This window comes from Pan paniscus, chromosome 13 (assembly GCF_029289425.2).
Source record: "Pan paniscus chromosome 13, NHGRI_mPanPan1-v2.0_pri, whole genome shotgun sequence".
NCBI classification, from domain to species: Eukaryota; Metazoa; Chordata; class Mammalia; order Primates; family Hominidae; genus Pan; species Pan paniscus.
Window position 1 is genome coordinate 61,872,953 of NC_073262.2, and position 27,728 is coordinate 61,900,680.

At 46.0% G+C, this 27,728-nt stretch overlaps 1 protein-coding gene across 7 annotated transcripts in view; it reads left to right on the forward strand.

Moving 5' to 3' along the window:
• Window positions 1-27,728, forward strand: part of TANC1 (tetratricopeptide repeat, ankyrin repeat and coiled-coil containing 1) — a 263,697-nt gene that overhangs the window by 215,563 nt on the left and 20,406 nt on the right. For all 7 annotated transcript variants that reach the window (XM_055108612.2, XM_055108615.2, XM_055108616.2 and 4 more), the window contains 5 exons: window positions 1,270-1,378; window positions 2,382-2,504; window positions 9,725-9,961; window positions 12,078-12,263; window positions 14,444-14,522. In XM_055108612.2, coding sequence (XP_054964587.1) covers window positions 1,270-1,378; window positions 2,382-2,504; window positions 9,725-9,961; window positions 12,078-12,263; window positions 14,444-14,522 — 734 coding nt within the window. The remainder of the gene's footprint in view (window positions 1-1,269; window positions 1,379-2,381; window positions 2,505-9,724; window positions 9,962-12,077; window positions 12,264-14,443; window positions 14,523-27,728) is intronic.

The following is a 27,728-nucleotide window of genomic DNA, read 5'->3' on the forward strand; positions in this document are numbered from 1 at the left end:
ACAGAGCTCAGCCAACTGGGAGACTTAGGAGGACTTAGCCTGTGGTTGGGAGAGTGGCTCCCAACTGACATGAACTGGGCCAGAATGAATCCTGGGATCAGCCCATGGGTAGGACCTGGGGAGGCCTTGGGGGCCTAGAGCACTAGAGAGATGCTGACAGCGGTTTCCATGGGAATAAGGGAGGAGGGGAATCCCAGGCTCAAGATCTGGGACATGGAAGGTGTTCAGGGAATGACAGGGCATGTGCTCGTGGGAAAACTTCAGGCCATTACAAGACAATGGACGAGACTCAGTGGGCAGTGTGGCCTTAAACGTCATGCCCTCCCCTGTAGTATAAAAACTGATTCCTTGGCCTCCATCTGCCTTGATTTCCTCATCTGTAACACGGTTTATAACCTATTTGAGAAGCAGGCATGCACCTGGAAAGACAAATGCAGTTTAAATAATGCATGCTTTTAATCATCTAGATTAGCAACTACTAGGAGGATGCGTTTTAAAACATATATAATGTTTATCTTTTCCTCCCTCCACAACTACCTGCTCTTCCCCAACCAAACAGCTCAAAGTTGACAGGATGATAGAAATGAAAGTAATTTACATTGCATAGAAGTCACTCCTATTGGAATAAGCAACTCTGTGTGTCATTTAGAAACTAATTGGCTCAAAGGCATGGGATCCACAGGAAGACAGAGTGAGTCCTATGGACATGGAGGGCAAATGGGCAGGATGGCCCTTTCACAAAAGGGAAATGGGCAGGAAAATAGGCAGGATGGTACCTTCACAAAAGGGAAATGGGTGCTGTTGGCTGGATGTCCACCATGTGCCAGCCACAGCAAACCCACTTAGATGCCTTAGCCTTCTTCTCACCACAAGGACTTGTGTGCCATCCAAGCCTAGAATTCTCTGCTTTCTTGATCATGAGCTGTCACCTAGCACGGCCTGGCTTTTCTCTCCTTCCCACATGAGACCTTGTCCTTTGTCTACCCCTAGTGGTGGTGATCCTGAGGGGACCTGAAGGCTAGGCCCAGGGATGGTTCTGCGCTCTGTGTCTATTCATGCATGCATTCCAGAAACACATTTGAGTGTTCACCAAGTGCTCAGCACTTTGCTAGGCATTATGACTCAGATGAGACCCTTAGCCTCCCGGAGTTTACATCTTTGTCACGGGCATAAATCAGTGACTAAGGCAATGGGCGGTGAATTGAGGGGGGGTCTGCGGTGTGGTGGAATGGGCTCTTCTGCTGTGAGCCTTTGTATTCCTTCCCCTAGGAACGGGCACGCGCTCTTGGCATTCATGTTCTCGCGTCAGGAGGGCAAGTTGAACCGCCAGCAGACCATGGAGCTTGGCCACCACATCCTGAAGGCGCACATTTTCAAGGTGAGATGCACACCAACTTGGGGAAGGGTTTCTTTGTTGTCATTTTGAGGTTTTGCTTTGGAGATTTTAGACAGCTCTGTCAGCCATCCAAGAAACGCTCCATGCACCTCAGCCCAGTTGCAACCTCCTCCTGCCTCCCCTCTCCAAAAGTAACCGCTGTTCTGACTCAGCCTGGGCATTTCCTTGCATTTTGCTATAGTTGATTGCTCAAGTGTATATCAGAGTGCTGTGCTTAAGTTTTACTTCTTTCCACCTTTAAATCTCTGATAAGTTTCTTTTTATCTAAAGGTTCCACTTTGTTCACTACTTTTTGTTTCCTTATTATTGATTTGTTCAAGAACCTGAGTTTCTTGACCTGTGTGATTTTATACCACCTGGACTTTCTGACTGTGTTTGCCCAGGCTGGAGAGCAGTGGTGCGATCATAGCTTACTGGACTCAAGCCATCCTCCCGCCTCAGCCTCCCAAGTAACTGGGACTATAGGCACGCTCCACCTTGCAGGGCTCAGATGGTGATATTCTAATTCTGTCATTTATTCTTCCTCTAATTTACTTCCAACATGGTAAAACCTTGTCTCTACTAAAAATACAAAAATTAGCTGGGAGTGGTGGCATGTATCTGTAATCCCAGGTACTTGAGAGGCTGAGGGATGAGAATCACTTGAGCCTGGGAGGTGGAAGTTGAAGTGAGTTGAGATTGCACCACTGCACTTCCAGCCTGGGCAACACAGCAAGACTCTGACTCAAAGAGAAACTCTCATCTGCCATCTGTCTCCCAAGGCACAAAGTTAACCTAGTGAAGGCAGGCTGGTTCCTTGACCCTTGGTTTCAGGTAGTGAAAGCTCGCATGTCCAGGCATTCTTTGTGTGTGACCCCGTGCCTTCTGCAGGTATCTGCACCCTCTGCGGCAGACCCACTTTCAGAGTGACCCTGCAGGTGGGAAGGAGATGCTCAGGCAGATCTGTCTCTGATTGTTTCCAAGATCTGTCTCTGATTGTTTCCAGGGCCTCAGTAAGAAGACGGGAATTTCTTCAAGCCATCTCCAAGCCCTGTGGATCGGCTACAGCACCGAGGGGCTGTCCGCCGCCCTGGCCTCTCTCAGGAATCTCTATACTCCCAACGTGAAGGTGAGCAACCTTCTGCACAGAGAGCCGGAGACCCAGCCCTGGCCGGCTGCTGGCCGTTCCTCCAACAGCCCTGTTTCCCTCTGCCCTGGGTGGTGGTGAGAGGACGCAGAGGAGCTTCTAAAGATGTGCTTCCCTGATCACACGGGCTTGGGTGCTGTATTACTCGTTCTTCCAGTAGTTTAGCTTTTCTTTGGCCAGGAAGATGTGGGTGGTCGGGGCTGCTCTGAGCACATGTGGTGACTGTTTCACAGCAGATGTGATAAGGAAGCAATTTACAAAAGAAATCAAAGATCAGAGAGATTTCTAGGGAAAACGGATTTTTTAAGTGTCCTGCGTTACTAATCTGGGCCATCTCTTTAGAGTTCATGGGAAATTAAGCATGGATGGGTGATGCACAGAGATAAGTACACAGAAAAACAATCATCGAGGTTTCATGTATACATATTTCTGCCTATGGAAAGGGTATCAGCATGGCCTTCTGTGGAGCCAAGAGCTTCTTCACTTCTTGGTCAGTGGCTTTCATGTCATGATGTTCCACTCAGCTTTTTAAGGTAGATTTTTCTTCCTGATTTCATGTAGCCTGGGAATCTGAAGCACACAGAGGCCAAGCAGCCTGTTAAGGCCACAGAGACAGTGTCCAGGCCTTTCAGCTTCAGGCCCTGATGTACCCGGCTGCCTGTGGAAGCCCTGGGTCAGTTTAGGGAGCAAGGTCTTCCCCCCGAATCACTCACATTGTTTCATCTTTCATTTCAGCTAAGAGTGTATCTCTCGGCTTCTCCATAACTAATAAAATTCTATAATCATAAGAAAGATGAGAATAAAAATGGCAATATGTTTTCATATGTTAATGAATTTCTGGGCATAGAATTTATTTTAATATGGAAATAAGTAAATGGGAAACATCTGTTGAGTACAAGTTTTTAAGACAGTAAATTTAAAGGTACTGCATAATAGTGTAATGAGCATGGCCCTCCTGAGATTATAAACTTTGCTCTTTAACGTATGTGCGATTTTAAGAGTTAATCATTTTTACTTTGTTTTGTAAAACTCCAGTGTCACCTACATCTACACCATCTCCGAAATTATTTCTATAATGTGGTTATAGAATCTTAAGTCTTTTCATTATCCTTCTGTTTCTTTTATCTTTCAAGGGGGGAAAAAGGTTTTCACAGGATCTTGAACAAATTACAGTAATTTTAAATTATGCATGCAATTAAGGAACTTTTTTTAGAGTGTATTAAATGTTGTCATACAGGAATGAATGTCATTTTGAACAATAATTGCAGTTTGCCACTTTGGTAAATTAAAGTGACTTGCTCTGGTAGATGGTAGATCTGGTAGATCTGGTAGATCTACTTACTTGGTAGATGGATTTTAGTTGCAGTGGCATGCCAGCAGTCTCTAACCATGTTGTCTCCTGTGGCCAGGCCAGGATGGGGCCAGCCTGGGCCCCGCTGGCCCACTGGAGTCCAATCCAGCCAGTGGTTTTGTTGTACCATCTCATAGGACTGGTGGCCAGCCGCAAGCTGTGGCCTCAGGAGAATTTAGGTTGCAGTTCTTTTCTCAGCTGACAACAGAAAGGAGAGGAGAACAGGAGCTAGGTGAGGCCTTTGGCCCAACTTCCCTTGGCCGGGAGATCCAGTCATATCCTACATCATAGTCAGGAAGGACACATTTAAAAACAATTGTGCTTGTGTGAGCTTCCAGTGTACTTAGTGGGAATGCTGATGCTGCCCTATGGCCACCCTGGCCAAGCCTCTTCTGGTCCTCATGATCGTATTGCCTCGCATATCCCCAGCTCCCTTCCTGTTTTCCTGTTTTCATTAAATCCAGAAGTTGAGAGATACCACCACTTCTGAGTGTTGTCCAAGGAGGGCTTCTGTGATCATGGTCGGAAAATTTCCATATCGTTGGGGGAAAATCTATAGGATGAATCATTTAAACAGGTTCCTTCAGCACAGTGCCGTCTCAGCCAAGACTGCTGCTCTGCCACCTGGCTGCTCTGTGACCGTCATTAGCTTTGTGCTTAGCGCTCAGCTCTGCCTTACTCCCTCTGAGCCTTGGCTTTCTCACCTATAAAGTGGAGACACAAAAGAGGCTGTCTCTCAAGTGATGAGAAACCTTACTGAGATGTTAAAGTTACTGGGAACATACTTGGCATTTATTATGTTTACATGAATTGTTGTTAGTGCTTTGCCTCATCTCTGGAAACAGTGGCTCTGCTGTAGGCACCTGGGAAGTTTTGGATGTGCCAGTTGGTGCTTGTTAATAGGAGCTGCCGACCTTGAGGATGTGATGGTTGCAGGTGACTTACCTCTGCCCTCATCTCGGCATGAGGTGTCCCTGCTGCTCTGTGCTGGTGAACAGCCCAGGCTGGGCATGCAGGGTGATGTGGACAGGAGGGCAGAGCTCCCTCCTGTGCCTTCCAGAGGTCAGGGACCTGAGTTCTTGTCGTTTCTGAAGACTCCATGAAAGGTTGATTATAACATCGATTAACGTTTATTTAACATGTACAGATGCTGAGTGCTGTGCTAAATGCTTAATGCACATATATATACATACACTTTTTTTTTTACACATTGATTTTTAATCTTTACAACCACCAAGTGAAGTGAAACTTTTATCCTCATTTTTTTAGATGAGAAAACTGAGGTTTAGGGCAGTTGATACTTTCCAAAATCACACAGCTGGAAGGGCGCCTGACACTCCGCAAGCCCTTGCTCTGCAGGTGCCTTTATCACTTGATGTGTTTACAGCCCTGGCTGCCAGCTAAAATCACCTGGGAGCTCTGGGCACCACAGCCCCAGCCCCAGTTAAGTCAGAATCTCCAAGAGTGGGGCCAGGGTATTGGAAACTTTCAAGCTCCCAGGTGGTTTCAGCGTGCATCAAGGTTAAGAACCATAGTTTAGGGGAAGGTGATGGAGGGTTAAGTGGTAAAGATACCTACAGCATTACACCGACAAAGGAAAATGTTATTCCCAGAAGCAGAGGAAGTGTGAATTGATGACATCTTTAGGAAACCTCTGCCCTGAGCACATGCCTTCCAGGTAAACTCTTGTAAGGGATTCATCATGGTACTCCAAGTATACCTTCCACCATTATTAGCAAAAGAGTACCTGTTAGATAGAATGGGATGGCATGCTGCTGTTTTCTTAGGTGGCACCTAAAGCACAGAGAGGTTGAGGAATTTTCTGAAAATCACACAGTAGGTTAGTTTGGGGGCTGGCTGAGAACTCACACCACTTAATCCTTCATTTTTTAGGCCCATGGATCTCAAGAAGGTATGGGGTTGATGGGGGAGGACAGATTGTAACTGGCTGGCAAAATTATCCAGGGAATTTACAAATGATCCTGCCCATCCTGTGGCTAGCAGAGTCTGGTGTGCCCCTTGGTGGCATTGCGTGTATTTCCAGATGTGTATCTTCTCTACTCCTTTTGCTGAGGACTGGTTTCATTGGCCTTAATAAAATCCTATTTCTTCAGCATAATCTGATTCTGTCCACGCTGTTACTCAAAGGGATTTTTAAAACACTTTTATTATTTTATTTTTATTTTTATTTATTATTATTATTTTGAGATGGAGTTTTGCTCTTGTTGCCCAGGCTGGAGTGCAATGGCGTGATCTTGGCTCACTGCAACCTCCGCCTCCTGGGTTCAAGTGATTCTCCTGCCTCAGCCTCCCGAGTAGCCGGGATTACAGGCGTGTGCCACCGCAGCCAGCTAATTTTTGTATTTTTAGTAGAGACTCAGTTTCACCATATTGGCCAGGCTGGTCTCAAACTCCTGACCTCAGGTGATCCACCCACCTCGGCCTCCCAAAGTGTTGGGATTACAGGTGTGAGCCACCATGCCCAGCCACACCTTTATTAATGTTGTAGCATAATGCAGTCTTAAAATGCTTTTGAATTAGATCAGAGTCTAGTGGCATTTTTAAAAAGCAAGCCTATATAGATCTGTAGAGCAGGCTTGGTGGGGATTAATTAAGTCATTTGCCTGAAGTTGCCCATGAAACAGCAGTGTTAGGACTGGACACCCTTTCTGATCTCTCATCCATTCCTCCACAAGTGCAAGTTGACAGCGAGACCCTAGAGGCTGGGTTGGTGTTCACCTGGATCTGGCTAGACAGTGGTCTCTCTGATGGTGTAGACAGCAGGGTGGTGGTCAGGTGGTTGGCTGGCTCCTTGTCACTTGCACATGGCCTGTTCTTCCTTAAATATAGATGGCAGTCCCAGCAGTGTGAAGAAACTGATGTGTGGGTCATCCCCATCCATGGAGGGGCTCTGTTTGCCTTTCTTCTCTGTGAACTTCTGTATCGTAGAACCAGTGTCTGGTGCAGTGGACTAAGCAGGAAAACAGAGCATGCTGAGGGATAGAGAGGGCCTGGGTGCACAGGGTACCCTCTCCCCCATGTCCTGGCACTGGAGCAGAGCCCTGCAGGAAGTGATTATATTTATGGAATGAGCATTCCAGTCAGGGAACTAAAAGTGGGTAAAGACCATGAGGCCGGCCCTGCTTGGCATTGTCACAGCACGTGTTGGGTCCAAGGTGGCTGCAGTGAGGGAAGGATTCTGCAGAGAAGATCAGAGAGGAAGCTGGAGGCCTGTATCACAGAGGTTCAAGCTTCAGCAGCCAAGACATCTTCAAATTTGACACCTGGGGTTCTAACCTGTCACTATGCCATTGTGAGTTATGGTTTCACTACTTGGTAGTATAATTTTCCAGACCCATTTGTTTGTAAATATTCTGTTTGTCAGCTACTCTTGTGGACATGTATCACTGAAATACCACGAATTTTTTATGCCTTGTCATCTCTCTGTATCTTTTAATGATCCCCATGTGTCTCTAGTCAATAAATGATAGTCTCTGTGGTTTTCACATTTAGTGGGCAGGTGGAGGACGTGCCAGGCTTTGGCAGGGGCAGTGATTGATGTGGGTCAGGACCATTGAAGTAAGCCATTGAAAGAAACACACTGGGCATCTTAATAGCTGTTAAAGGAGCATCATTTGTATCTAATGATCTGAAGATCTGAAAGAAAAAATATTAATATACCTAAAATTTGCGTATGTTCAGTAATTTTATTTTAAAACCTGTAGATAAAAAGCTTTTCCCAATACCTAGATCCAGGGAGATTACTAAGTGGGGGATATAGTAATTAGTGGAAGCAGCACATTATTTTCTAGCAGTGTTATGCTGCGGACAATCCTGGCACATGTGGACATTTCCATATTTTCTGTTTCTTTTAGGAACACATCCCTATAAAGTATTTGTATTTACTTTTGGCCTTATCTCACTGTTAACACCATGACTATTTTTTTCTTTTTTAAAAAATTTTTTATAGAGACGGGGTCTTGCCATGTTGCCCATGTTGGTCTCAAACTCCTGGGCTCAAGCAGTCCTCCCTCCTCAGCCTCCTAACATACTGGGATTACAGTTGTGAGCCACTGCACCCAGCCACAATTATTACTTCATTACCAGGAAATGAAGTAATATGAATGAAAATGAATTTCCTGGTTTTGTTGAGGTTAAACAGTGATTTTTCAAAGTGTGGTTCCCCAAACCAAGAGTGTCAGTATCAACGAGGAACTTATTAAAAATGTACCACCCAGATATAATGTTTTTGTTTTGCTTTTGAGACGGAGTCTTGCTCTGTCCCCCAGGCTGGAGTGCAGTGACGTAATCTCGGCTCACTGCAGCCTCCACCTCCTTCGTTCAAGCGATTCTCCTGCATCAGTCTCCTGAGTAGCTGGGATTACAGGCGTGCGCCACCACGCTGGCTAATTTTTGTATTTTTAGTAGACACGGGGTTTTCACCCTGTTGTTCAGGCTGGTCTCGAACTCCTAACTGCAGGTGATCCGCCCGCCTCAGCCTCCCAAAGTGGTGGGATTACAGGCATGAGCCACCTTGCCTGGCTATTTGTTTAGTTTTTATTTTTAATTATGGTTAAGAAACACATAAAAGGAAATTTACCATCTTAACCATTTTTAAGTCTGCAATTCAGTAGTGTTAACAATATTCACATTGTTGTGCGATAGATGTCCAGTACTTTTCATGTTGCAAAATCAAAACTCTATATCCCTTAAGCAACAACTCTCATTTCCCCTGTGCCCAGGCCCAGAAACCTTCATTCTACTGTCTGTGAATTTGACTACTGTATATATCTCATAAGTGGTTTCACACAGTATTTGTTCTTTTGCGTCTGGCTTGCTTCACTTATTTCACTTCCCCGAGGTTTACCCATGTTGTCACATATGGCAGGATTTTCTCCCTTTTTAAGCAGGAATAATCCATTGTATGTATATGTACCACATTTTCTTCATCCATCCACTGATGAACACTGAGGTTGCATCTACCTGTTGGCTGTTGTGAATAATGCTGCAATTAACATGAGGGTACAAATATGTCTTTGAGATCCTGCTTTCAATTCTTTTGAATATGTACCCAGAAGTGGGATGACTGATCACATGGCCGTTCTATTGTTATTTTTTGTTGTTTTGTTTTTGTTTTTGAGACTGAGTCTCACTCTGTCGCCAGGCTGGAGTGCAGTGGTGCAATCTCAGCTCACTGCAACCTCCACCTCCCGGGTTCAAGCGATTCTCCTGCCTCAGCCTCCCAAGTAGCTGAGATACAGGCACACACCACCACGCCCGGCTAATTTTTGTATTTTTAGTAGAGACGGGGTTTCACCATGTTGGCCAGATGGTCTCGATCTCTTGACCTCGTGATCCACCCGCCATGGCCTCTCAAAGTGCTGGAATTACAGGCGTGAGCCACCGCACCTGGCCTCTACTGACATTTTTAATTAAATTTTTTTTTTTTTTTTAATTTTCACATCAGGGCCTTGCTGTGTTGCCCAGGCTAGAGTGCAGCAGGCTGTTCACAGGCATGATCATAGTGCACTACAGCCTCAAACTCCTGGCCCCAAGCAATCCTCCCACCTCAGCTTCCTGAGTAGCTGGGATTACAGTCACGTGCCTGGGGCAGTAGTTCTATTTTTAATATTTTGAGGAACCATCTACTGTTTCCCAGTAAGCTACACTATTTTACATTCCCACCAATGAGAATGTGCATTGTTAATATATTCCCAGGTGATACTGGTGCACATTCAAGTTTGAGAACCACTGGATTAAAATGATACCGAAAATTGAGGATACTGCCCATTTCCAGAAATGTTTAGATGACATACATGTGACAATCTTGTTGGGGGGCCTTGTCCAACAGGTGAGCCGTCTCCTGATTTTGGGAGGGGCCAACGTGAACTACAGGACAGAAGTGTTAAATAATGCCCCAATCCTGTGCGTCCAGTCTCACCTTGGCCACGAGGAAGTTGTCACTCTGCTCCTGGAATTTGGTGCCTGCCTGGACGGAACGTCAGAGAATGGCATGACTGCCCTCTGTTACGCAGCAGCTGCTGGCCACATGAAGCTGGTGTGTCTGCTGACCAAGAAGGGAGCGAGAGTAAGCTGCAGCCTGCTCTTTTGGGGCTGGGGCAGGGAAATGGCTTCATCTCATTGCTAGAATTGTTATTTGCTGGGCCAGATTCTCTTGTCTCTGAAACCACAGCATACACAGAAAGGGTCGGGCTCCAGGGATTGGTCACTTTGTAATGTGGCAGCCTCAGAGAGGTGTGTTTTGCTCATACACAGCAACTCTGCTTAATGTTGTCCAGCGGAAGGCAGAATTCCAGGGAGACCCTGGCTCCTAGCTGCATGAGGAGGGCCAGCCTTTAAAAAGCCTGCAAGTATCGATCTAGAAAGCACCAAGATTGGTTTAAAATATTTTAAATGTTTGCTTTTTCCCCCTCTCTTCTTCTTATCCCATTTTATGTCCTTTTAAAACAGTAGGATGAGTTCCATGAACTCATGAAGAAGCCATGTGCCTGAGCTCCAGGAACTAGATTGCCTGGAATCTTCATCTTTCCACTTGCCAGCTCTAGGGTATTGGGCAAGTTATTGAGCCTATATATAACTTCAGGCTTCTTATCTGTAAAATGGGCATAACAGCAGTCCCTACCACAGGGCTGTTGAGTAAGCATTCAGTTATATATGAAGTAAGTATGTATTGCTATACAAGTTACTCTAGAGCCATCAACTTTTTTTTCTGTTTTGACAGTCTCACCCTGTCACTCAGTCTGGAGTGCAGAGGCATGATCTTGGCTCACTGCAACCTCCACCTCCCAGGTTTAAGTGATTCTCCTGCTTCAGCCTCCAAGTAGCTGGGACTACAGGCACATGCCACTGTGCCTGGTTAATTTTTGTATTTTTAGTACAGATGGGGTTTCACCACGTTGGCCAGGCTGGTCTTGAACTCCTGACCTCACATGATCTGCCTGCCTTGGCCTCCCAAACTGTTGGGATTATAGGTATGAGCCACCACGTCTGGCCAGGAGCTGTCAGCTTTAATAGGGTGAATGAGAATAATATCGAGCTCACAGTAAATGCTAGGTTTACTGGAAGCATTTTTTTGGGAAATGTGCCTTTTGAATAACAGTAGAGATAAACTGCTAATTATCTTTTGTCTTTTAATTAGGATATTTAAAGTTCAAAAAAATTAGGCTTATAACAGCTGTGGGAGATTTATTTTTTTCTCTCAAATCCAACATTTGGGACATACATAAACTTCAGTTCATGGAGAAGGAAATGTGTGGCTAAGCCTTTGGGGTGGGTATGTTACTGCTGCACATCACCGCACCTCCATTTACGGATGGCAGCTGGGCTTTACACTTTATTCTGAGGCCAGCAGGCCTCCCCCCATCACAGCTGAAAGCTCTGGAGTAGGAGGCTGAGTGCTATGTCAGGGGGCTCTGGCAAAGCCTCTGAATGAGGGTACAGGGCGTCCCCAGAGTTGGCAGGCATGCAAGGCTAGGCCCTGGGCTCTGCTCCCAGGCCCAGTACTCTGGGGTTTAGACAGGGCATGAAGGGCTGCCGCTGCTTTGGGGCCTTGAGGAGGAGGTGTGTGGCACTCACTCACTTTTTCTGCCTAGCTGGCCTGCCCTGACTTTGTGGCCGCCCCCCCTTTACTTGCCAGCATGCCCAGGCCACCGGCCTACATGAGACCTCCTTCCCAATCAGATGCCACTTGGACTCCTTTCCTGCCCTTCCACACTCAGCTGTTTTTCCACATCCCTCTCTTTCTTTGGATCCCCTGGCTCAGTGACCAGAGAGTGGCTCTACTCCTTCAAATTATAGCTTGTCACAGCAGACTTAGAATGCCCCACCCAAGCAACCAATGTTGGGAAATACAGGGCTTTGTCCGAGGTTTTGGTCTGTGTCTCCACACATGCTCACAAGAGAGTTAGGAGCTTTGTGTAGTTTGCTGCAGGGACATGGGAGTAAGGAGGGTGTTTTGTGACCCTGAATCTTGCAAAGGGAACCTGAGGCCTGGAATGGTACATTCATTACCATCTGGAAGTAATCCAGACTAAGGTTCCATGTTCTCCAGAAAGACAAGTTGGACTGTGAACCCCATGTATGCTTACAGGGAGTGGGGTTTGCACACAGCTAGGTGGTGTGCATCTGCATGCTCAGAGGCAAAGTAATGCTCAGCCGTAACCTTCCCCTACTCCTGCCCCCAGGTGGACCACTTGGATAAGAAGGGCCAGTGTGCGCTTGTCCACAGTGCCCTACGGGGCCACGGTGACATTCTCCAGTACCTGCTGACTTGTGAGTGGTCGCCGGGTCCTCCCCAGCCAGGCGCCCTGAGGAAGAGCCACGCCCTGCAGCAGGCGCTGACCGCGGCGGCCAGCATGGGCCACAGCTCGGTGAGTGGGGCAGGGGTTTCCCTCCTGGGAAACAAGAAGCTGTAGGCCAGCAAGTCAGTTGACACACCGAAGGACCGAAAGAAGGAGGATGCCAAGAACTAGCATTTGGCATTGACCACCTGCAGTAGAAGGTCTTCTATGGGCACCACATCCTTCCCGTGAGTGACAGTGCACACTCCTATGCACACGTGATGGGGACAGGCAGGCTTATTTTTCTATGGGAAGCCTTTTGATGACATTCACTCTCAGCTCTTCCTCATGTCTCTCCTCCTTCCCTGCTCTGCCCTCTAGACCTGCTGTTTTAAATTTTTTCCCCTTTGATTCATTTCTTCTGTCCTTGTGTTCATTTAAAAATAATCACATAGAATCCTGATTCTAAAATCGTTCCTGAGTATTTGAAGGATTTTTAAAAATAGAGCTTTAATGCTTTGATAGCATACAAGAATGCTTGTCATTTACAGCTCCTCTACTGAATGAAAACTCCATGCAGTAGTTAAATAGAGCATTTATTTCTGACAGATGTTGGTATTCCTCAGTTTGAAGATTTAATTGTCACCTCCTGACCTGTGTGTCTTGGCTTTCTTTATCTGTGAATTTAATAATGTTTTGCTCGCTTCCTCCTGTGTATTTCTTACTCTGAATTATCTTCAAGCAATTAGAGGTGCCAGTATTTGGTAAGATTCTTTTTCTAAAATGACTTTAGTAAATTCGAGTGCGAAGCTGGCTGGCTGACTTTGGCATTCAAAACTCATGGGCGGACACACACACAAGCATGAAATAGTGGCTGGCTAATTTCTGGTTTAAACATTAAACACACACACACACACACACACACAGAGATACTGTTAAACACACATATGAAAATGTAGATGTTTTCCTTTTTTTAAGTGTGAAAAGTCATCATTGGGAGGACCATGAATGCCTAGGAATGACCTTGGTCTTAATCCATGCTAACCCCCTTGTTTTAAAGCTGGTTGGGAGGAAATGCTGAGCGAAAATCACCTCAGCACAGCCAGTAGGGTGAAAAAAGCAGGGTTTGTTCACCATAAGACTTGGAGGGTATGTTAGTTTCCTAATGCCATTATCACAAATAGATGCAACCTTAGTGGCTTAAAGCAGCACACACTTACTCTTAGAATTCTGATGGTCAGAAGTCTAAAATCACACTATTGGGAGGTCAGCCTTCCTTCTGAAGTCTCTAGGGGAGAACCTGTCTCCTTGCTTTTTCTCAATTCTTGAAGCCACCTGTATTTTTTAGCTCATGGCCCCTTCCTCCATCTCCAAAGTGCCTTACTTTCACCTTAGCCTCTGTCATCTCATTTCCTCTGTCCTCTGACGTGGACTCCTCCTGTCCCTCTTAAGAGGATGGTTGTGATTGATTAGATCAGGTGTGTATCAGATATAGACCTTGATAATTTGAGATAATCGCCCCATTTCAACATTCATAATCACATCTGCAATTCCTTCTTGCCCTGTAAGGTCACATTCACAGGCTTTGAAGATTGGGATGTAGACATCTTTGGGGGCCATTATTCAGCCTACCACAAAGGGTGTGGGCTAGGAGACTGGAAGGTGGCTTTGTCGTGTTCTCCCGTTGCTCGCTGCTGTTGCTCAGGGTGAACGCCGGCTCAGGTCCAGGGCACAGATGCCTTGTCTCCCTGCAAGCCAGGCTTCCTGCCTCCATACCTGTGACTTGACCCGCCCTTTGACAGGAAGAGTCCCATAAGGGAAAAAGAATAATGCTACCAGCAGAAAATGTATTTGAACAATACTTTGTAAAAATTTGCAAAAACGTATATCGCTTTGTTTTCCTTCCTTGTGAAAAACTGATTCACTATCTTGTGATTTATGCAGAAACTGCACTTTGTGTGATCTGCCATGTCCTTTGTTGATTAGGCTGGCATATTTGGGTCATGTTGGAATTCATTAGAATTCTGAGTACCTAGTAATCCTGAACCATATTGCTGAAATTCACTGAGATTTTTTTTTAATTCTTCTCCAACTGAAAGTGTGAATAGCATATGAAATTATGCTTGAAAACAGTTTTCATTATATTTTTCTCTCCTTGGGCAGTGTGAGATAATGGTTAAAAAACAACACACTGTCTCCTTTGATACATGGGCTATAATAAGCACCTCTTGCTAAGAGAACTCATTAAATCACCTTGCCACTTCTGACAGGTGGTCCAGTGCTTGCTGGGGATGGAGAAGGAACATGAAGTAGAAGTCAATGGCACCGACACATTGTGGGGAGAAACAGGTAATTATAATGCCACTGCTTGTAGTCTGGGGCAGCTTGCTTGATGTTTTAGCCCTATTTTGGCCTAATTGTCTTAAGAATGACTGATATATGTAGTCCTGTTTTTATTTTATCACAAGCATTTGAAGTTTAGAGCTCCTTGAACTTTCTACATGAGTAGCAAAACTTTGCTGGAAGCGTAAGATTTTATTTTTTAAAGCAATCCTATTAACTGATTATTTTGAATTAGACTAGCAGTTACGGTACATCTGATGAATGTCAGATGGAAGTACCTAAGTAAGGTGTTGTTTTCTGATTTGCCAAATCTCACACATCTAACCAATGTGATCCTGTGACCTGTGCATGGCGAGCCAGGCATGAACTTCTGTCCCCATCGTCACACGAATCAAAGGCGGCTCAGCACAGAAGGCAGTGGCCTGCCCTGCCCTGTACAGAATGAGGGTAAAACTCAGCCTCGTGGGGTTTACTCACATTACCGTATGAATGCAAGCTATCGGGTCATTTCCATTGGTCTTTACAGTGAGAAGCCTGGGCTGAGCACATCCTGGTGAAGATTTGAGTTGGTTACTTGTGAGACTAAAAGTAATGCTGCTTTCCAGTTTTCCACTTGACTGGATTAGTGTTAGAAATCTAAGACTTTAAATTACAAGTTGTTTTTAAATAGATGTCAGCATGAGTATTTAAAATGAATTTCCAGGTTATGTTTCTGTGTGTGTACCTGGTATATATGATTTCCATTTTTCTTGCACAGATTTGTTTCCAAATGCTTCTAAATTATTTCCTAATAAGCCAAATGGTGGTGTGAAGAGCTTATTAGATAGCTCACCCTAGGGGAAAGCCGCAGAGCTTCACCTTCTGGCAGGAGTGCAGGCCTGTCCTTCAGAGCCTCACAGCTGTTTGTTCCATCCCCTTTGTGGGTCCAAAGAAGGAGCTGGGTGTGCTCCCAGGCGCAGAGAAAGTACAGAATTCCAGCGGAGTTGGATTATGTCTACGGGTAAAAGTATGTGGATTGAAATATTGCCTAATTGTTTATGGAGTCCTTCCCCTTCCCTTTTAAACAGTATAGGCTGCTCTATAATTTGGTGAAAGAAAAGTTTCCATCACATTCCAAATGATGTGGTGGGCAGCAGTGTTGCTGAGTGGATAAGAGCATGACTGCTGACAGCCAAAAGGTCCAAACCCCTGTTCTTTCATTGCCTAGTGATAAGAGCCTCCTGGGGCACTTGGGCTTAGACATTCTGATTCACTAGGGGGAAAGCCCAGGATTTGATTTTCTTAACAAGCATCCCAAGTCATTTCAGGTTACTCCTAGCTCCCTGCAGAGCTGTCTAGAAAGCCTGACATAGAGTGACACACAGTGAGAGGTACCCATGAAGACGATGGACATCAGGTCTAGCAGCCATGACATCACACATTTAGCTCAAGTGAGAATTTCTAACATTTTAATATTCAAGATGACTTTTTTATTTGGAAGAAAATTCCAGAGAAGGGCTGACTTTGAAGGCTTTGTTTGAGCGCTCTTCTCTCAATGACCAGTCCTGAATTGCATTATCATCCTGCTTGAGAATCTGCCCATCAGTTGATGGCTAAAGACACACATGAGAAACAACAGACTTCCCACCAGTCTTTATCTAGATCAGAATTCTTGGCACAGTTTGGCTGGATTCTCTACTTCAGGATCTTACCAGGCTCCTAATTGGGTATTGGCTGGGGCTGTGTTCTCGTCAGAGACTCCACTGGGGAAAGACCCACTTCCAAGCTCTCAGCTGTTGGCAGAATTCATCTCCTTGTAGTTGTCCCTCGGGTCTTAATGAAAAGGTAAACAGTAACTTGGCCCCTCCCTTCCAAAGCCTCATGAGTAACCTCCAGACCACTTTGCAACCTGGGAAGCAGTTCACACTCTTCCTCACCAGGCATCAGGGTGAATTTCATCAGGCAAGAGTTTACTTGAGACGTTTGTTAAAATTTAAACCAAGAAGAGGCAAGCTAAGTGCTTTTTTTCAGGCTTAGCCACAGTGGCTTTCTGTGGACTGCATGTCAACAAAATCCACCTTGCCTTCTCTGCATTTTTCTGTCTGGTACCTTTCTCTTGTGCCCCTTCAAAGACAACCACTATCGTCTACTGCCCCAAACCTTCCTACTTTCCAGGCCTGCATTTGTCAGAGGAATACCCTGAAATCTTGCAGGGGGTTTCAGCTGAGAGAACATCTGCAAATATAGGTCTTTACACAAATGTATACTGCATGCTCTGGAATGTGACATGTGTTTTGGGATTTGGCCACGTGGGGTCTGTTACCGACCCTAAATGTGGGAATGAAGGCAGATGAGGCATCGTACAGAGAACTGAAGGCCTTGAGAGTGAATGGGTCAGCTCACAGTCCTGGTTCTCACCAAGGCTCAACTTCAAGCCATGGGCCCCGGGATTCCCCAGCCTGTGTGGCTGTACTGCTGTGTGCATTGTTGCTCGTTGCTATGGGGACCCACAGAAGGGAAAGTAGTGGTTTTGCATCCTGTTCTCGTTTGGTCCTCATTGCTGGGTGTAGTCAATGGTGTTTTGTGTCCAAAACACTCTAGGATGGACTGTATCTGTCCCTAGCCACAGCACAAGGATAGGATCCCAAGAGTAATACTTATCTGGGATGTGGGAAGGTGGCAGAAAAACTGGAAGCTTTGTGTGGATAACAGTTCATTATTTATTTTGAAACCTTAAGTATGTTTACACAAGTCTGTCCAGCATAGATTTAGCTGTGAACAGCTTGGCTTTAAAATGCTAGCTGATGAGGTGACAAGGCAGAGCTTCCTCGTCTGTTTTGACTCACCTGCCTGCCTTTGAACAGCCTGTGGTTTTCCTGCAGGGATACCCCCGTTAGGAGGACAGCTACCTGCCCATCTCTTCTCTGCCATTGCCAGAGCCAGTGGCGCAGGAGCTAAATTCACGCACAAATTCTTCCTCCAGTTTTCTGCTAGGAGAGCCTTGCAATTCAGTGAATCTGTTCCACATGGCAGAAGTGTGGTTGTCGTGCCTGTTGCTGATTGGAAGCAGTGGGTTCTTGGTTAAGAATGACGGCCACCAGCCAGGGAACAGCAGCCCTGTGGAGGTCCCCCTCACTCAGGCCGTCAGTGTAGTGGCACTGGGCACAGCAGCAGCCCTCCACCCTCAGAGCCCTGCACATCTGACTGCTGGTGACCCTGAGTCAATGAATGTCATCACAGAAGTAGGTGGCTCCTGTGTTAGGTTGAAGGAGACAAGAAAATGTACAATAGAATTTTAAGACGTTCATAAAAAATGGGAACAGTATTTAGTTTAGGGGTTTATTGCAATCAACTCACAGCCTTTAGAAAACTTGCAGACTGTCTCTACTGGTTTTGGAGAGCAGAGGGCTTAACTTGTTTAAGTTTCTGTTTTCACCAGCATCCAGGACCATTTGGTTTTTGTCTGTCCAATGTTTAGGGACCAGCCATTCAGAACTCAGTTCTGTCGTTCCAGTAGCTCTCAAGCTCTCCCTCTCGCCATGCATCCTCCCCACCCTCAAACAAAAGGCTCTAGTGGAGAATAAGTAGTATGATCCATTCATCAGAAGAAAGCTCAGAGCAGATGATGAATGCCTGCATCTAACAGTACCACCCTCAGGATGCCAAGGCTCTTGGCTCGGTGATATTCACAGACTCGGTCAGTGTCTGTTCCGTAGTTTCTCGGCAGCCTGAAACATGGTGAGAACCCACCAGATGCTTATGGCATCTGTTTCAGGCATTCCACAGCTGTGACAACTCCATGCTGCCTCCCAGAAAGTTCTGGCTACACTGAGTTACTATCTCCATGTCAGTGTTTGCTGTGAATCAGCCCAAGCCGAAATGACCAGAGATGCTTAGCTGGTGACCTCATGCTGCTGTGGATTGGCAGAAGGACTGTGTTTGCAAGTTCCAGGCCACACTCAAGTGTGTGAGCCTGCTTGTGGGCTTCTGGTTAGAACCTTGCTCTGAATAGAAGAGAACAGAGGCCCTTCTGCTCCAGCACTTGCCATTCAGGCAGATGGTCCTGTCTGGTATCAGAGCCTTAACCCTCTCCACTCCCTTGGCTCACTCTCCAGTTCCCTTTGTAGGACTTACCATCAGTACATCTTATTCGATAGGCTTTTTTTTTTTTTTTTTTTTTTTTTTTTTTGAGATGGAGTCTCACTGTGTCACCAGGCTAGAGTGCTGTGGTGCAATCTTGGCTCACTGCAACCTCCAACTCCCTGGTTCAAGGGCTTCTCCTGCCTCAGCCTCCCGAGTAGCTGGGATTACAGGCATGCACCACCATGCCAAGCTAATTTTTGTATTTTTAGTAGAGATGGGGTTTCACTGTATTGGCCAGGATGGTCTCCATCTCCTGACCTCATGATCCACCCACCTCGGCCTCCCAGAGTGGTGGGATTACAGGCGTGAGCCACCACGCCCAGCCTTGATAGGCTTATTTGATGTGGCTTATTTGATAGGAGGCTGCTTTTCCCAAATTGTGAGCTTTTTTGGGTTTGTTTTTTGAAACAGGGTCTCACTCTGTCACCCATGTTGGAGTGCAGTGGCACAATCACAGTTCACTGCAGCATCTGCCTCCCCACACTCAGGTGCTCCTCCCACCTTGGGCTCCTGATTAGCTAGGACTACAGGCATGAGCCACCACACCTGGCTAATTTTTGTATTTTTTTTGTAGAGATGCAAAACATGGGGATTCGCCATGTTGCCTAGGCTGGTCTCAAACCCCTGGGCTCAAGCAGTCCTCCTGACTCAGCCTCCCAAAGTGCTGGGATTACAGGCATGAGCCACCACACCCAGCCAGTCATGGGCTTTGTGAAGGCAGAAATTTCCCTGTCTCTTGTCCACACCATTGTGTATGGCAACCGTCCATTCTAGTGCTGCCCAATAGAACTTTCCGTAATAATGGAAGTGGTGTCTGTTTTGTCCAGCATAGTAGCTGCTACTAGCCACATGTGGCTATTGAGTACTTGAAATGTGACTTGTGCAACTGAGGAACAATAGTTTAAAATCTCATCTTAATTTATCTAAATTACATGTGACAGGTGGCCACCAAATTGGACAGTGCAGGTATAGCCTGGTCCTTGTCATATAGGTATTGACCAAGTGGACAAGTGGATTTAAATGAAGCAAAGTCATATTTTTAGTGAGGGAGATGTTCACTTGCAGAATAATTTGGGAGAAATACCTGTGGTTGGAGGGGGAGCAGTAAGGGGCCTAGTCACTCATAAAGACCCAGTGTCCTGATTTCTTGGTGTCCTAGCTCAGACCATGCTCTGTTGGACTCCAAGATGGCTCAGATCCTCTCCCCAAGTCCTCGGTGGGGCATCTGTGCTGAGGGCATGGTGGGCTGCTGGTTTGGGTCTTTGGGAATACAGCTAATAGCCAAGCATGGTGTGGGCATAGCCCCATCTGTGTCCATAACATCTCCCTCTCTGCAGCCTGGGTGTGCTGTGTCCTCATGCTGGTCTCTGGCAGTCGTCCTGCCCTGTCATGGTCACCTCCTCAGAGGTCCTTCTGTTTGAAAGAAGGTCGCCAGCACACCCAGAGCCCCATGCTTCATGCACAGGACGCTGGCGGCTCCCCAGGGCTACGCTTCCCTAATTTCTGGAAGGGGATGCCCTATCGGAGTTGGTTAAAAGTGTGACTGAAATACTTCATGTGAAGTGTTTTTATGTTAAGTCAGTAATATTTTAATTGTTGAATACTTTCTAAAGGAGTTTATTCAGGTAAATAATTTTTATTGCCAAAGCTACTATTTGCCTCTGTTCCTAAGATGGGCCAGATTTTCTCCGCTGTGAATTGAATGGGCTATTTAGCTGCATCGTAGGCCTCCCTTTGTGTAGCGCGTTGAAGCAATTCCACTTGGCATGTGTGCTCACCGTAGTTTACTGTTCACTAATTCTGGATGGAATTTTGGACAGAACCTGGCTCCCTCTGGATCTTGAGCCTCAGGCAGTGCCCTGCAGCTGGGGTGGGTGTTTCCAGGCCCCTCTTGGGGGTGGGGTCCTCACACCTGTTTCCAAATTGGGCTGCGAAGCTGGGTCCTGTTGTATTTGACACTTTGATGATTTTCGTTTCCCTCTTGTTTCCATGGGACTGCTTTCCTTTCCCCTTTTGTGGCTCTTTTGGCTTCAGTCACAGGGAGGCCCCAGGCGTGGACGGTGGGCTTCCCACATCCAAGGCTGCCCCAGAACACAGGGAGCTGGATGCCTAATTACTGTTGGTGTAAAAATGACCCGTTCTTCATTTGAATTTACCTTAGGCATTTTGGAGAGAGAAGGGGCTGTTCTTTGGTAAGAATGTAAAATAAATGTCAGGCCTACTGGATTGAGCCTTGCAGTCACATATACAGCCATCCCCCACATAATGATGTTTCTGTCAGCGATGGACTGCATGTGAGAAGGTGTTCCCATACAATACTGTGTCTTTATTTTTTCTATGTTGCTACTTTTTCTATGTTTTGTTACACAAGTACCACCGTGTTACAGCTGCCTACAGTATCCACTACAGTAACAGGCTGTACAGGTTAGCAGTTTAGGAGCAAAAGGCTGTACCATATAGTCTAGGCATGTAGTAGGCTACACCATCGAAGTTTGTGTAAGTCCACTATGTGGTGTTAGCACAATGATACAATCACCTAACGACTCATTTCTCAGGATGCATCCCTGTCATTGATGATGTGTGGCCTTTCTCAGGAAGTATCCACCTCATTAGGTGATGCATGCACATCTCAGGACAGAATTTCAGGTGAGAGATTGGAAGGAAAGCGTTTGCCCATGGCTTGTTGGGGCATGTGGAGAATATGTGTTACATGGAACGCACATGGAGGATGCTGTAGAGAAAACTGTGACTTGCTGTCGTACACTGAAGATACTGGATTTTTCAGAGGTCCTGAGCATCTCACCAGTACTGGTTTTGGAAATTTTTTATCAAGGCATTCCTTCCTCTGCAAGTGTTTGTTCTAAGAAGGTTCAGTAAGATTAGTGGGCATGGAAGTCCAGACTGCTGACAGTCAGAACTATCCTCGGCAAAGCAACACGATGGGGAGTAAGCCAGTACCCTCAAGGGTGCGTGGGAGGGACCACCCAGGATCCTGAAAGGAGATGGGGTGGGGTGACCCTGTGCCCTGTAAGGGGAGGGACAAAGTGGGGTTACCAACATGGAAGGGGTAACAGGGCTCTGGATGGAGGAGGATGTGTATGGGGGTCCCCCAAACAGTGGAGGCAGATAGGGGATCAGAACTGAGGGGGCTGGGTTTGTCCATACCCTATCCTCCTGGTCTCACAGACCCCTGGGTTTTGCCCCTGATGTGGGTGGGTTCCGGAGACCACTCCTCTCTGCGAAGAAGGCAGAGGGGTCAGGTCAGCATGTCCCCGCCCTGTAGGGCAGGCTGAGTGGCCAGCAGTGAGCAGGTAGAAACCCAGGGGTGGTGTCTCAAGCACGAACAAATTAGCCCCTTGACCACCTTCATCAAGCTGTTCTTGCTGTACAGAGTCCATTTTTCTAGTGAGTGATTCCTGAGTATTTAATAAAAAATACTTCTGCCTTCAACAGAAAAATGTATTCATTCATATTTTGGGAAGGATTACACTCCCACAGAAAAATCATCCTTGTTTCTTCTTGAAATGATATTTGGATTCTTTCTGTGTTTTGGGGGCCAGATGTGAGGTTGTGTAAAATGCTTTTGTGGAAATGCCCCCTTTTTACACTGAGACCTCATGTGGTGTCCTGGCATGTAACGAAGTCCTCAGCACAAGCTTAGCCCTTACCGAGAGGAGAGAGAGAACCTTATGCCTGCTTTAAATAACTTGGTGTGTAACCCAGCCTTCCACATGCGAACATTCTCAGCACACTTTAGAAGTGACAGCTGTCCAAAGGTCCGGTCTTCTCATGGATTCTTAGAAGAACAAAGTCTGTATGAAAGATGGCTTATGTTGTTGATCTTTTAGGAAATTATTTTTAAATTGAGGTTACATTATTTATAGCACACACATTATTCCTCAAAGGATTTGAAGAGACTTACTTGAAATGATGCAGATAAGAACTTTAAAACACTAAGTCAGGAATAGGACATGAGGAACCGCTCAAACATTCGTGCCATGGCATACTAAATTGAGCTACTACTGTGGCTGTGGAATGCCATGTGGCCAGAATTAGAGGGGAACACAATCCTTGTAAACCATTTTTATTGTCCATGGGAGAAATCGCAGCAGTTCCTCAGAAAAAGAGAAGCACTTTCTGGTACTTTCATTCTAAACAACTCTCATAGAAGGCTGTTGGATGCTTTAGATATTTTTAAAGGTGACTTCCTGGAGGCAGCATTGTAGGAGCTAAGAACTCAGACTGGCCAGGTCCAGTGGCTCACGCCTGTAATCCCAGCACTTTGGGAGACTGAGGCGGGTGGATCACGAGGTCAGGAGTTCAAGACCAGTCTGGCCAACATGGTGAAACCCCGTCTCTACTAAAAATACAAAAACTAGCCAGGTGTGGTGGCGGGTACCTGTAATCTCAGCTACTCAGGAGGCTGAGTCAGGGAATTCCTTGAACCCAGGAGGCAGAGGTTGCAGTGAGCCGAGATCGTGCCACTGTACTCCAGCCTGGGCGACTGAGCAACACTTGTCTCAAAAAAAAAAAAAAAAAAAACTCAGACTTAGCCACACTCCCTCTAGCTGTGGGACCTTAAGTAAGTGGTTTAATTTCTGAGGCTTATTTTCCTCATCTGTAACAGAGAACTAAGAGTAGTGCTTGCCTCATAGAAGTTGATTGTGTTCACTGAATTTATGAATATGGAGGACCAAGAGCATCGTGTAGGCAGCCCTTTACAAATGGCATGGTATGTTATTTAAATCCAATAGCATCTTCCTGTTTTAATCAAGAGCATGACTTCAGGTCCATTCAGTTGCTTGGGTTAAATTTCTGATACTGACACTGATTCCCTTTGTGATTTGGGGCAGATGATATAACCCCTGTGACTCAGTTATTTCACCTCAGTAACATGGGCATCATCATGACACCTGGTTCAAAAGGTTCTTAACAAGATTAAATGAGAATCCACCCAGGGTATTTTGTGCAGCTCTCAGCAGTTGATACGTGTTGATACAATGCTATGTATTGTCAGGGTTGTGATAAGTTGATTAATATTATTAATATAATATGTTAATGTATGCTATACATTTGTCAGTTGAATAAGTGGATGTATAAGTGATGGAATCTTCAATTTTGCAATTACTTTGGAAGATGGAGTCATAAGTGAGGGATGGAAAAGAAAGGAATTTTGATCACACACATGAAGTCTTGTTTACAGGTGCAGTTACACATTTTATTTTTTAAAAGAAGTTGGCATTTTGAGGTTCCTGTTTAATCTTGAATGCACATACAGGCTGACAGTGTTTTTACCGTAGAATTTGTAACATGGTCAGGAGTGTTCTGGTTACCCAGATTTGGATTCTGCCCTGTATTCACCTCTGTTAGATAGCTCGATGAAAATGGGGTCATGTCTGTCGGCAGAGGGAGCCACATTTTTCCATGATGCTTTGTTGATGCCTGTTGCCTTATAACACAGAATCCCCATACTTGGCTCCAGCCAGGCTGCTTCTGCAGGCCCCATCATGGCCATTGGGCGATATGGCCCTCCTGGGAGAGTTTTGCCAAATGGGAAACAATAAGGAAGGTGTTCAAAACCACAACTTTTTAAATTCGTGCATGAGATAGTTCTGAGAGATGCATCCTTAGGCGATTTGGTCATTGCGTGAACATCCTCCAGTGTACTTACACAAGCCTGGATGGCACAGCCTATTGCTCCCAGGCTCCAAGCCTGTACAGCATATTGCTGTACTGAATACTGTAGGCAGCTATAACACAAAGGTAAATACTTGTGTGTCTAAACATGTCTAAACATAGAGAAGGTATAAAAATATGGTATTATCATCTTATGAGACCACTGTGCTATTGTATACGCAGTCTGTCGCTGACTGAAACATCATCACACAGCATGTGACTGTACCTGGGCAGTGCTGGCTTCCATTTGTGAGGTCACTGAGCAGCAGCGCCCCAGCCTGCAGAAGCTTCAGTTGAGGCTGGCAGTGTTGGAGGCTTGTCCCAGACCCCAAGGCTTGGGGTGTTTGTCTCCCAGTGCAAGTACAGTTTTCTGGAAGAGCCATCTTGATTACCTTTCATTTTATCCTTTAAATTGTTGAGGATTAGGTTAGATAACTGCCTCGTCTTTGTAGAGGTGAAAAATTTATAGCTCTTGGAAAGTATGTTCTTCTTTCTAATAGAAGCCTTCCCCTCGCTCAGAGACGGGAGGAAATGCCTAACAAAGAACACAGTGAAGCTATGAAATTTGGCTTCTGTAAATCTTAGTCCTATTTCTAGAAGGTGGGGCGGGGAGGCAAGGCACATTGCCTGGCCTTTTGGGGAAAGGTTGCTGCTTTCAGCCAGGGAATGTGGGGGCCAGCTTCCCTGAGGCCCTCAGTGTGACGGCCGAGCTCCCAGTGGCAGCAAAGCGAGCCTGACCGGTCAGCCGCCATATAGCCACTTAGAGTCAGTTACCAAGGCAGGGCGGGCAGTCATTCCCAGAGTTTAAAAAAAAGAAAAAATCCTAAAATCCCTCATTACATTTTACCATTGAGATAAAGTAGCTGAGAAATGTGCAGTGTGTCAGGCACACTCTTTCCTGATGTTCTCTGCCTTTACAGTTGAGCAGGGTGTGGCCATCGGGCCTGCCGCTGAGGGTCAAGCATCACTGCCTTCACCACATCTCACAGTTCTCACCTTGGCCACAATTAGATGACATTTATGAGGACCCTGCTGCTTTCAATTAATGTTGACACTCATTTTTTTCATTTTCCACTCATTTTTTAAAATATGGGAGAGGCCAGGATAATAGGAAGTAAATTGCACACGTGAATACAAGCAAGTAAATTGCACATGTGAATATAAGCATACAAGCAGAGCCCAGCCGCCCTGCCCTGCCCTGCCCGCAGTGCCCTCTCAGCTAGCAGGAAGTGGGTTCTGCAGGTACAAGCTGTTCTCTGGAGGTACTCAGTTCCAGTTTGCAGAATGGTTTTCATACATCCGTGGGTAATGCATGAAAAGGTCATAGTCTGCCAGCGGGAAGCTGCTTCTGTGTGCGCTGACCCTGCCGCCCTTCTCTCCAAGCCCCCAAGTTGGGTCCAAAAGCAAATGTGGGTGGGAATACAGACCCATTGTTGTGATCTGTAAGCCAAGCGATCCTGAGCCTGGGCAGCACATCCTGTGAATTTGAGTGACAGATCTGCTTTAAAATTTTAGGAATAGCCCTGTTTGTGGAATGACTGTGTCCCCGGCAAGTTGACAATTGAGTTTTTGCAAATCAAATCTTTTCCCAGAGAACTTTAATATATGAGAGATTCCTGCAAACCATCCATTTTATGGTGCCAAAAGCTCTCTCACTGCTGTTTCCAATACGTTCAGATTGTTGTCAGGTTTTGTTTGTTTGTTTGTTTTTTGTTTTTTTTTTTTGAGATGGTGTCTTACTCTTTCACCAGGCTGGAGTGCAGTGGCGAGATCTCGGCTCACTGCAAGCTCTGCCTCCCGGGTTCAAGTGATTCTCCTGCCTCAGCTTTCCCAAGTAGCTGGGATTACAGGAATGTGTCATCACGCCCAGCTAATTTTTGTACTTTTAATAGAGACAGGGTTTCACCATGTTGGCCAGAATGGTCTCGATCTCTTGACCTCGTGATCTGATCTGCACGCCTCAGCCTCCCAAAGTGCTGGGATTACAGGCATGAGCCACCATGCCCGATCTTTTATTTATTTTTTTTTTAAGATGGAGTCTTGCTCTGTCGCCCAGGCTGGAGTACAATGGCACAATCTCAGCTCACTGCAACCTCCGCCTCCCAGGTTCAAGCGATTCTCTTGCTCAGCCTCCCGAGTAGCTGGGATTATAGGCGCGTGCCACCACTCCCGGCTAATTTTTGTATTTTTAGTAGAGGCAGGGTTTCACCATGTTGGCCAGGCTGGTCTTGAACTCCTGACCTCAGGTGACTTGCCCGCCACAGCCTCCCAAAGTGCTGGGATTACAGGCATGAGCCACTGCACCTGGCCAGTCAGGTTGTTCTTAAAATGAACGTCTGCCATTACAAACCTACTTGCCTTCTCAAGACAGGACAGTGTTGCTGAGGTGAAATTATTCAGATCGTCAGAAAATATGTGCTTTCATGGGAATCTAATTCACAAATGCCATCTTGTTAAGGATTTTACAACTAGAAGAAATTGTGTCCAATTTGAGTCCTAAAAAGTGCCATCTGTTCACGTTGATTTTTGAGCTCCCATTTCATACCAAGTCTTTTTTTCTCCATCTTTGTATTTCATTGGCCAGAAGGCAAGGTACTGCCCATAGCAAGGCATTCTCTTCTCCTGCCCTCCCCTGCCCTCTTTTCCTTCGGGTCAGGTGGGGTGCATTAACCCTCACTGGAGCCTGGTGGGCAGCACCAGAGGTCGGCCTTTGCAGCAGAATAGCTGGAATTCCTGAGCATAATTTAGCCATGGTTCTGTTTGCTTAAGCATGTGGGTGGCTATTCTTCAGTCTCTCTTGTGTTCGTAAGTCCCTGTGGCTGCTAAAACTTGAGATCCCCTGAAAATGGCAGAGCCTCAGGAGTTCGCCGTGATGGCCCCAGAATACTCAATCTGCTTAGAAAAAGGAAAACACAGATCTTGTTGTCTGTCTGCATCATTTGTAAACGAGAGCCTTGTCAGGAATTTGTGTGTAGAACGTGATCTGTTTTAAGCCTGAGCAAAGTCTGCCTGTGCTTACAGGTTTTTAGTTGCCTCAAGAGGGAGTCACCAAATACATAGCAAGGGTTGTGAAGGAAAAGGAGGACAGGGTCCAACCCAGTTGCCATGCCCGGGGTGGCGCACTCGCCCCTTGTCAGTTGCTCCAACTTGTGGTTTCTCTGACGCCCCTGTGAAACAGAGGTCCCTATTTTTAGTGCTGGACTGTCATTTCTGATGTGCTGCTGTTGCAAAAATTCAGTAGCAGCTTTAACAGAAATCCTGATTTAAAGGCCCCGTTTATAATGTAGATGAAGCTTGTTTACCAAATAAAAGAGCAGAATGCTGTGGTGGATTGGCTGCTTCAGATCTCATCAAATGGAAGAGTCCTGTGTTTATTCCTTTGCATGGCGTCATGCAAAGGCCCTGCCTCTGGCC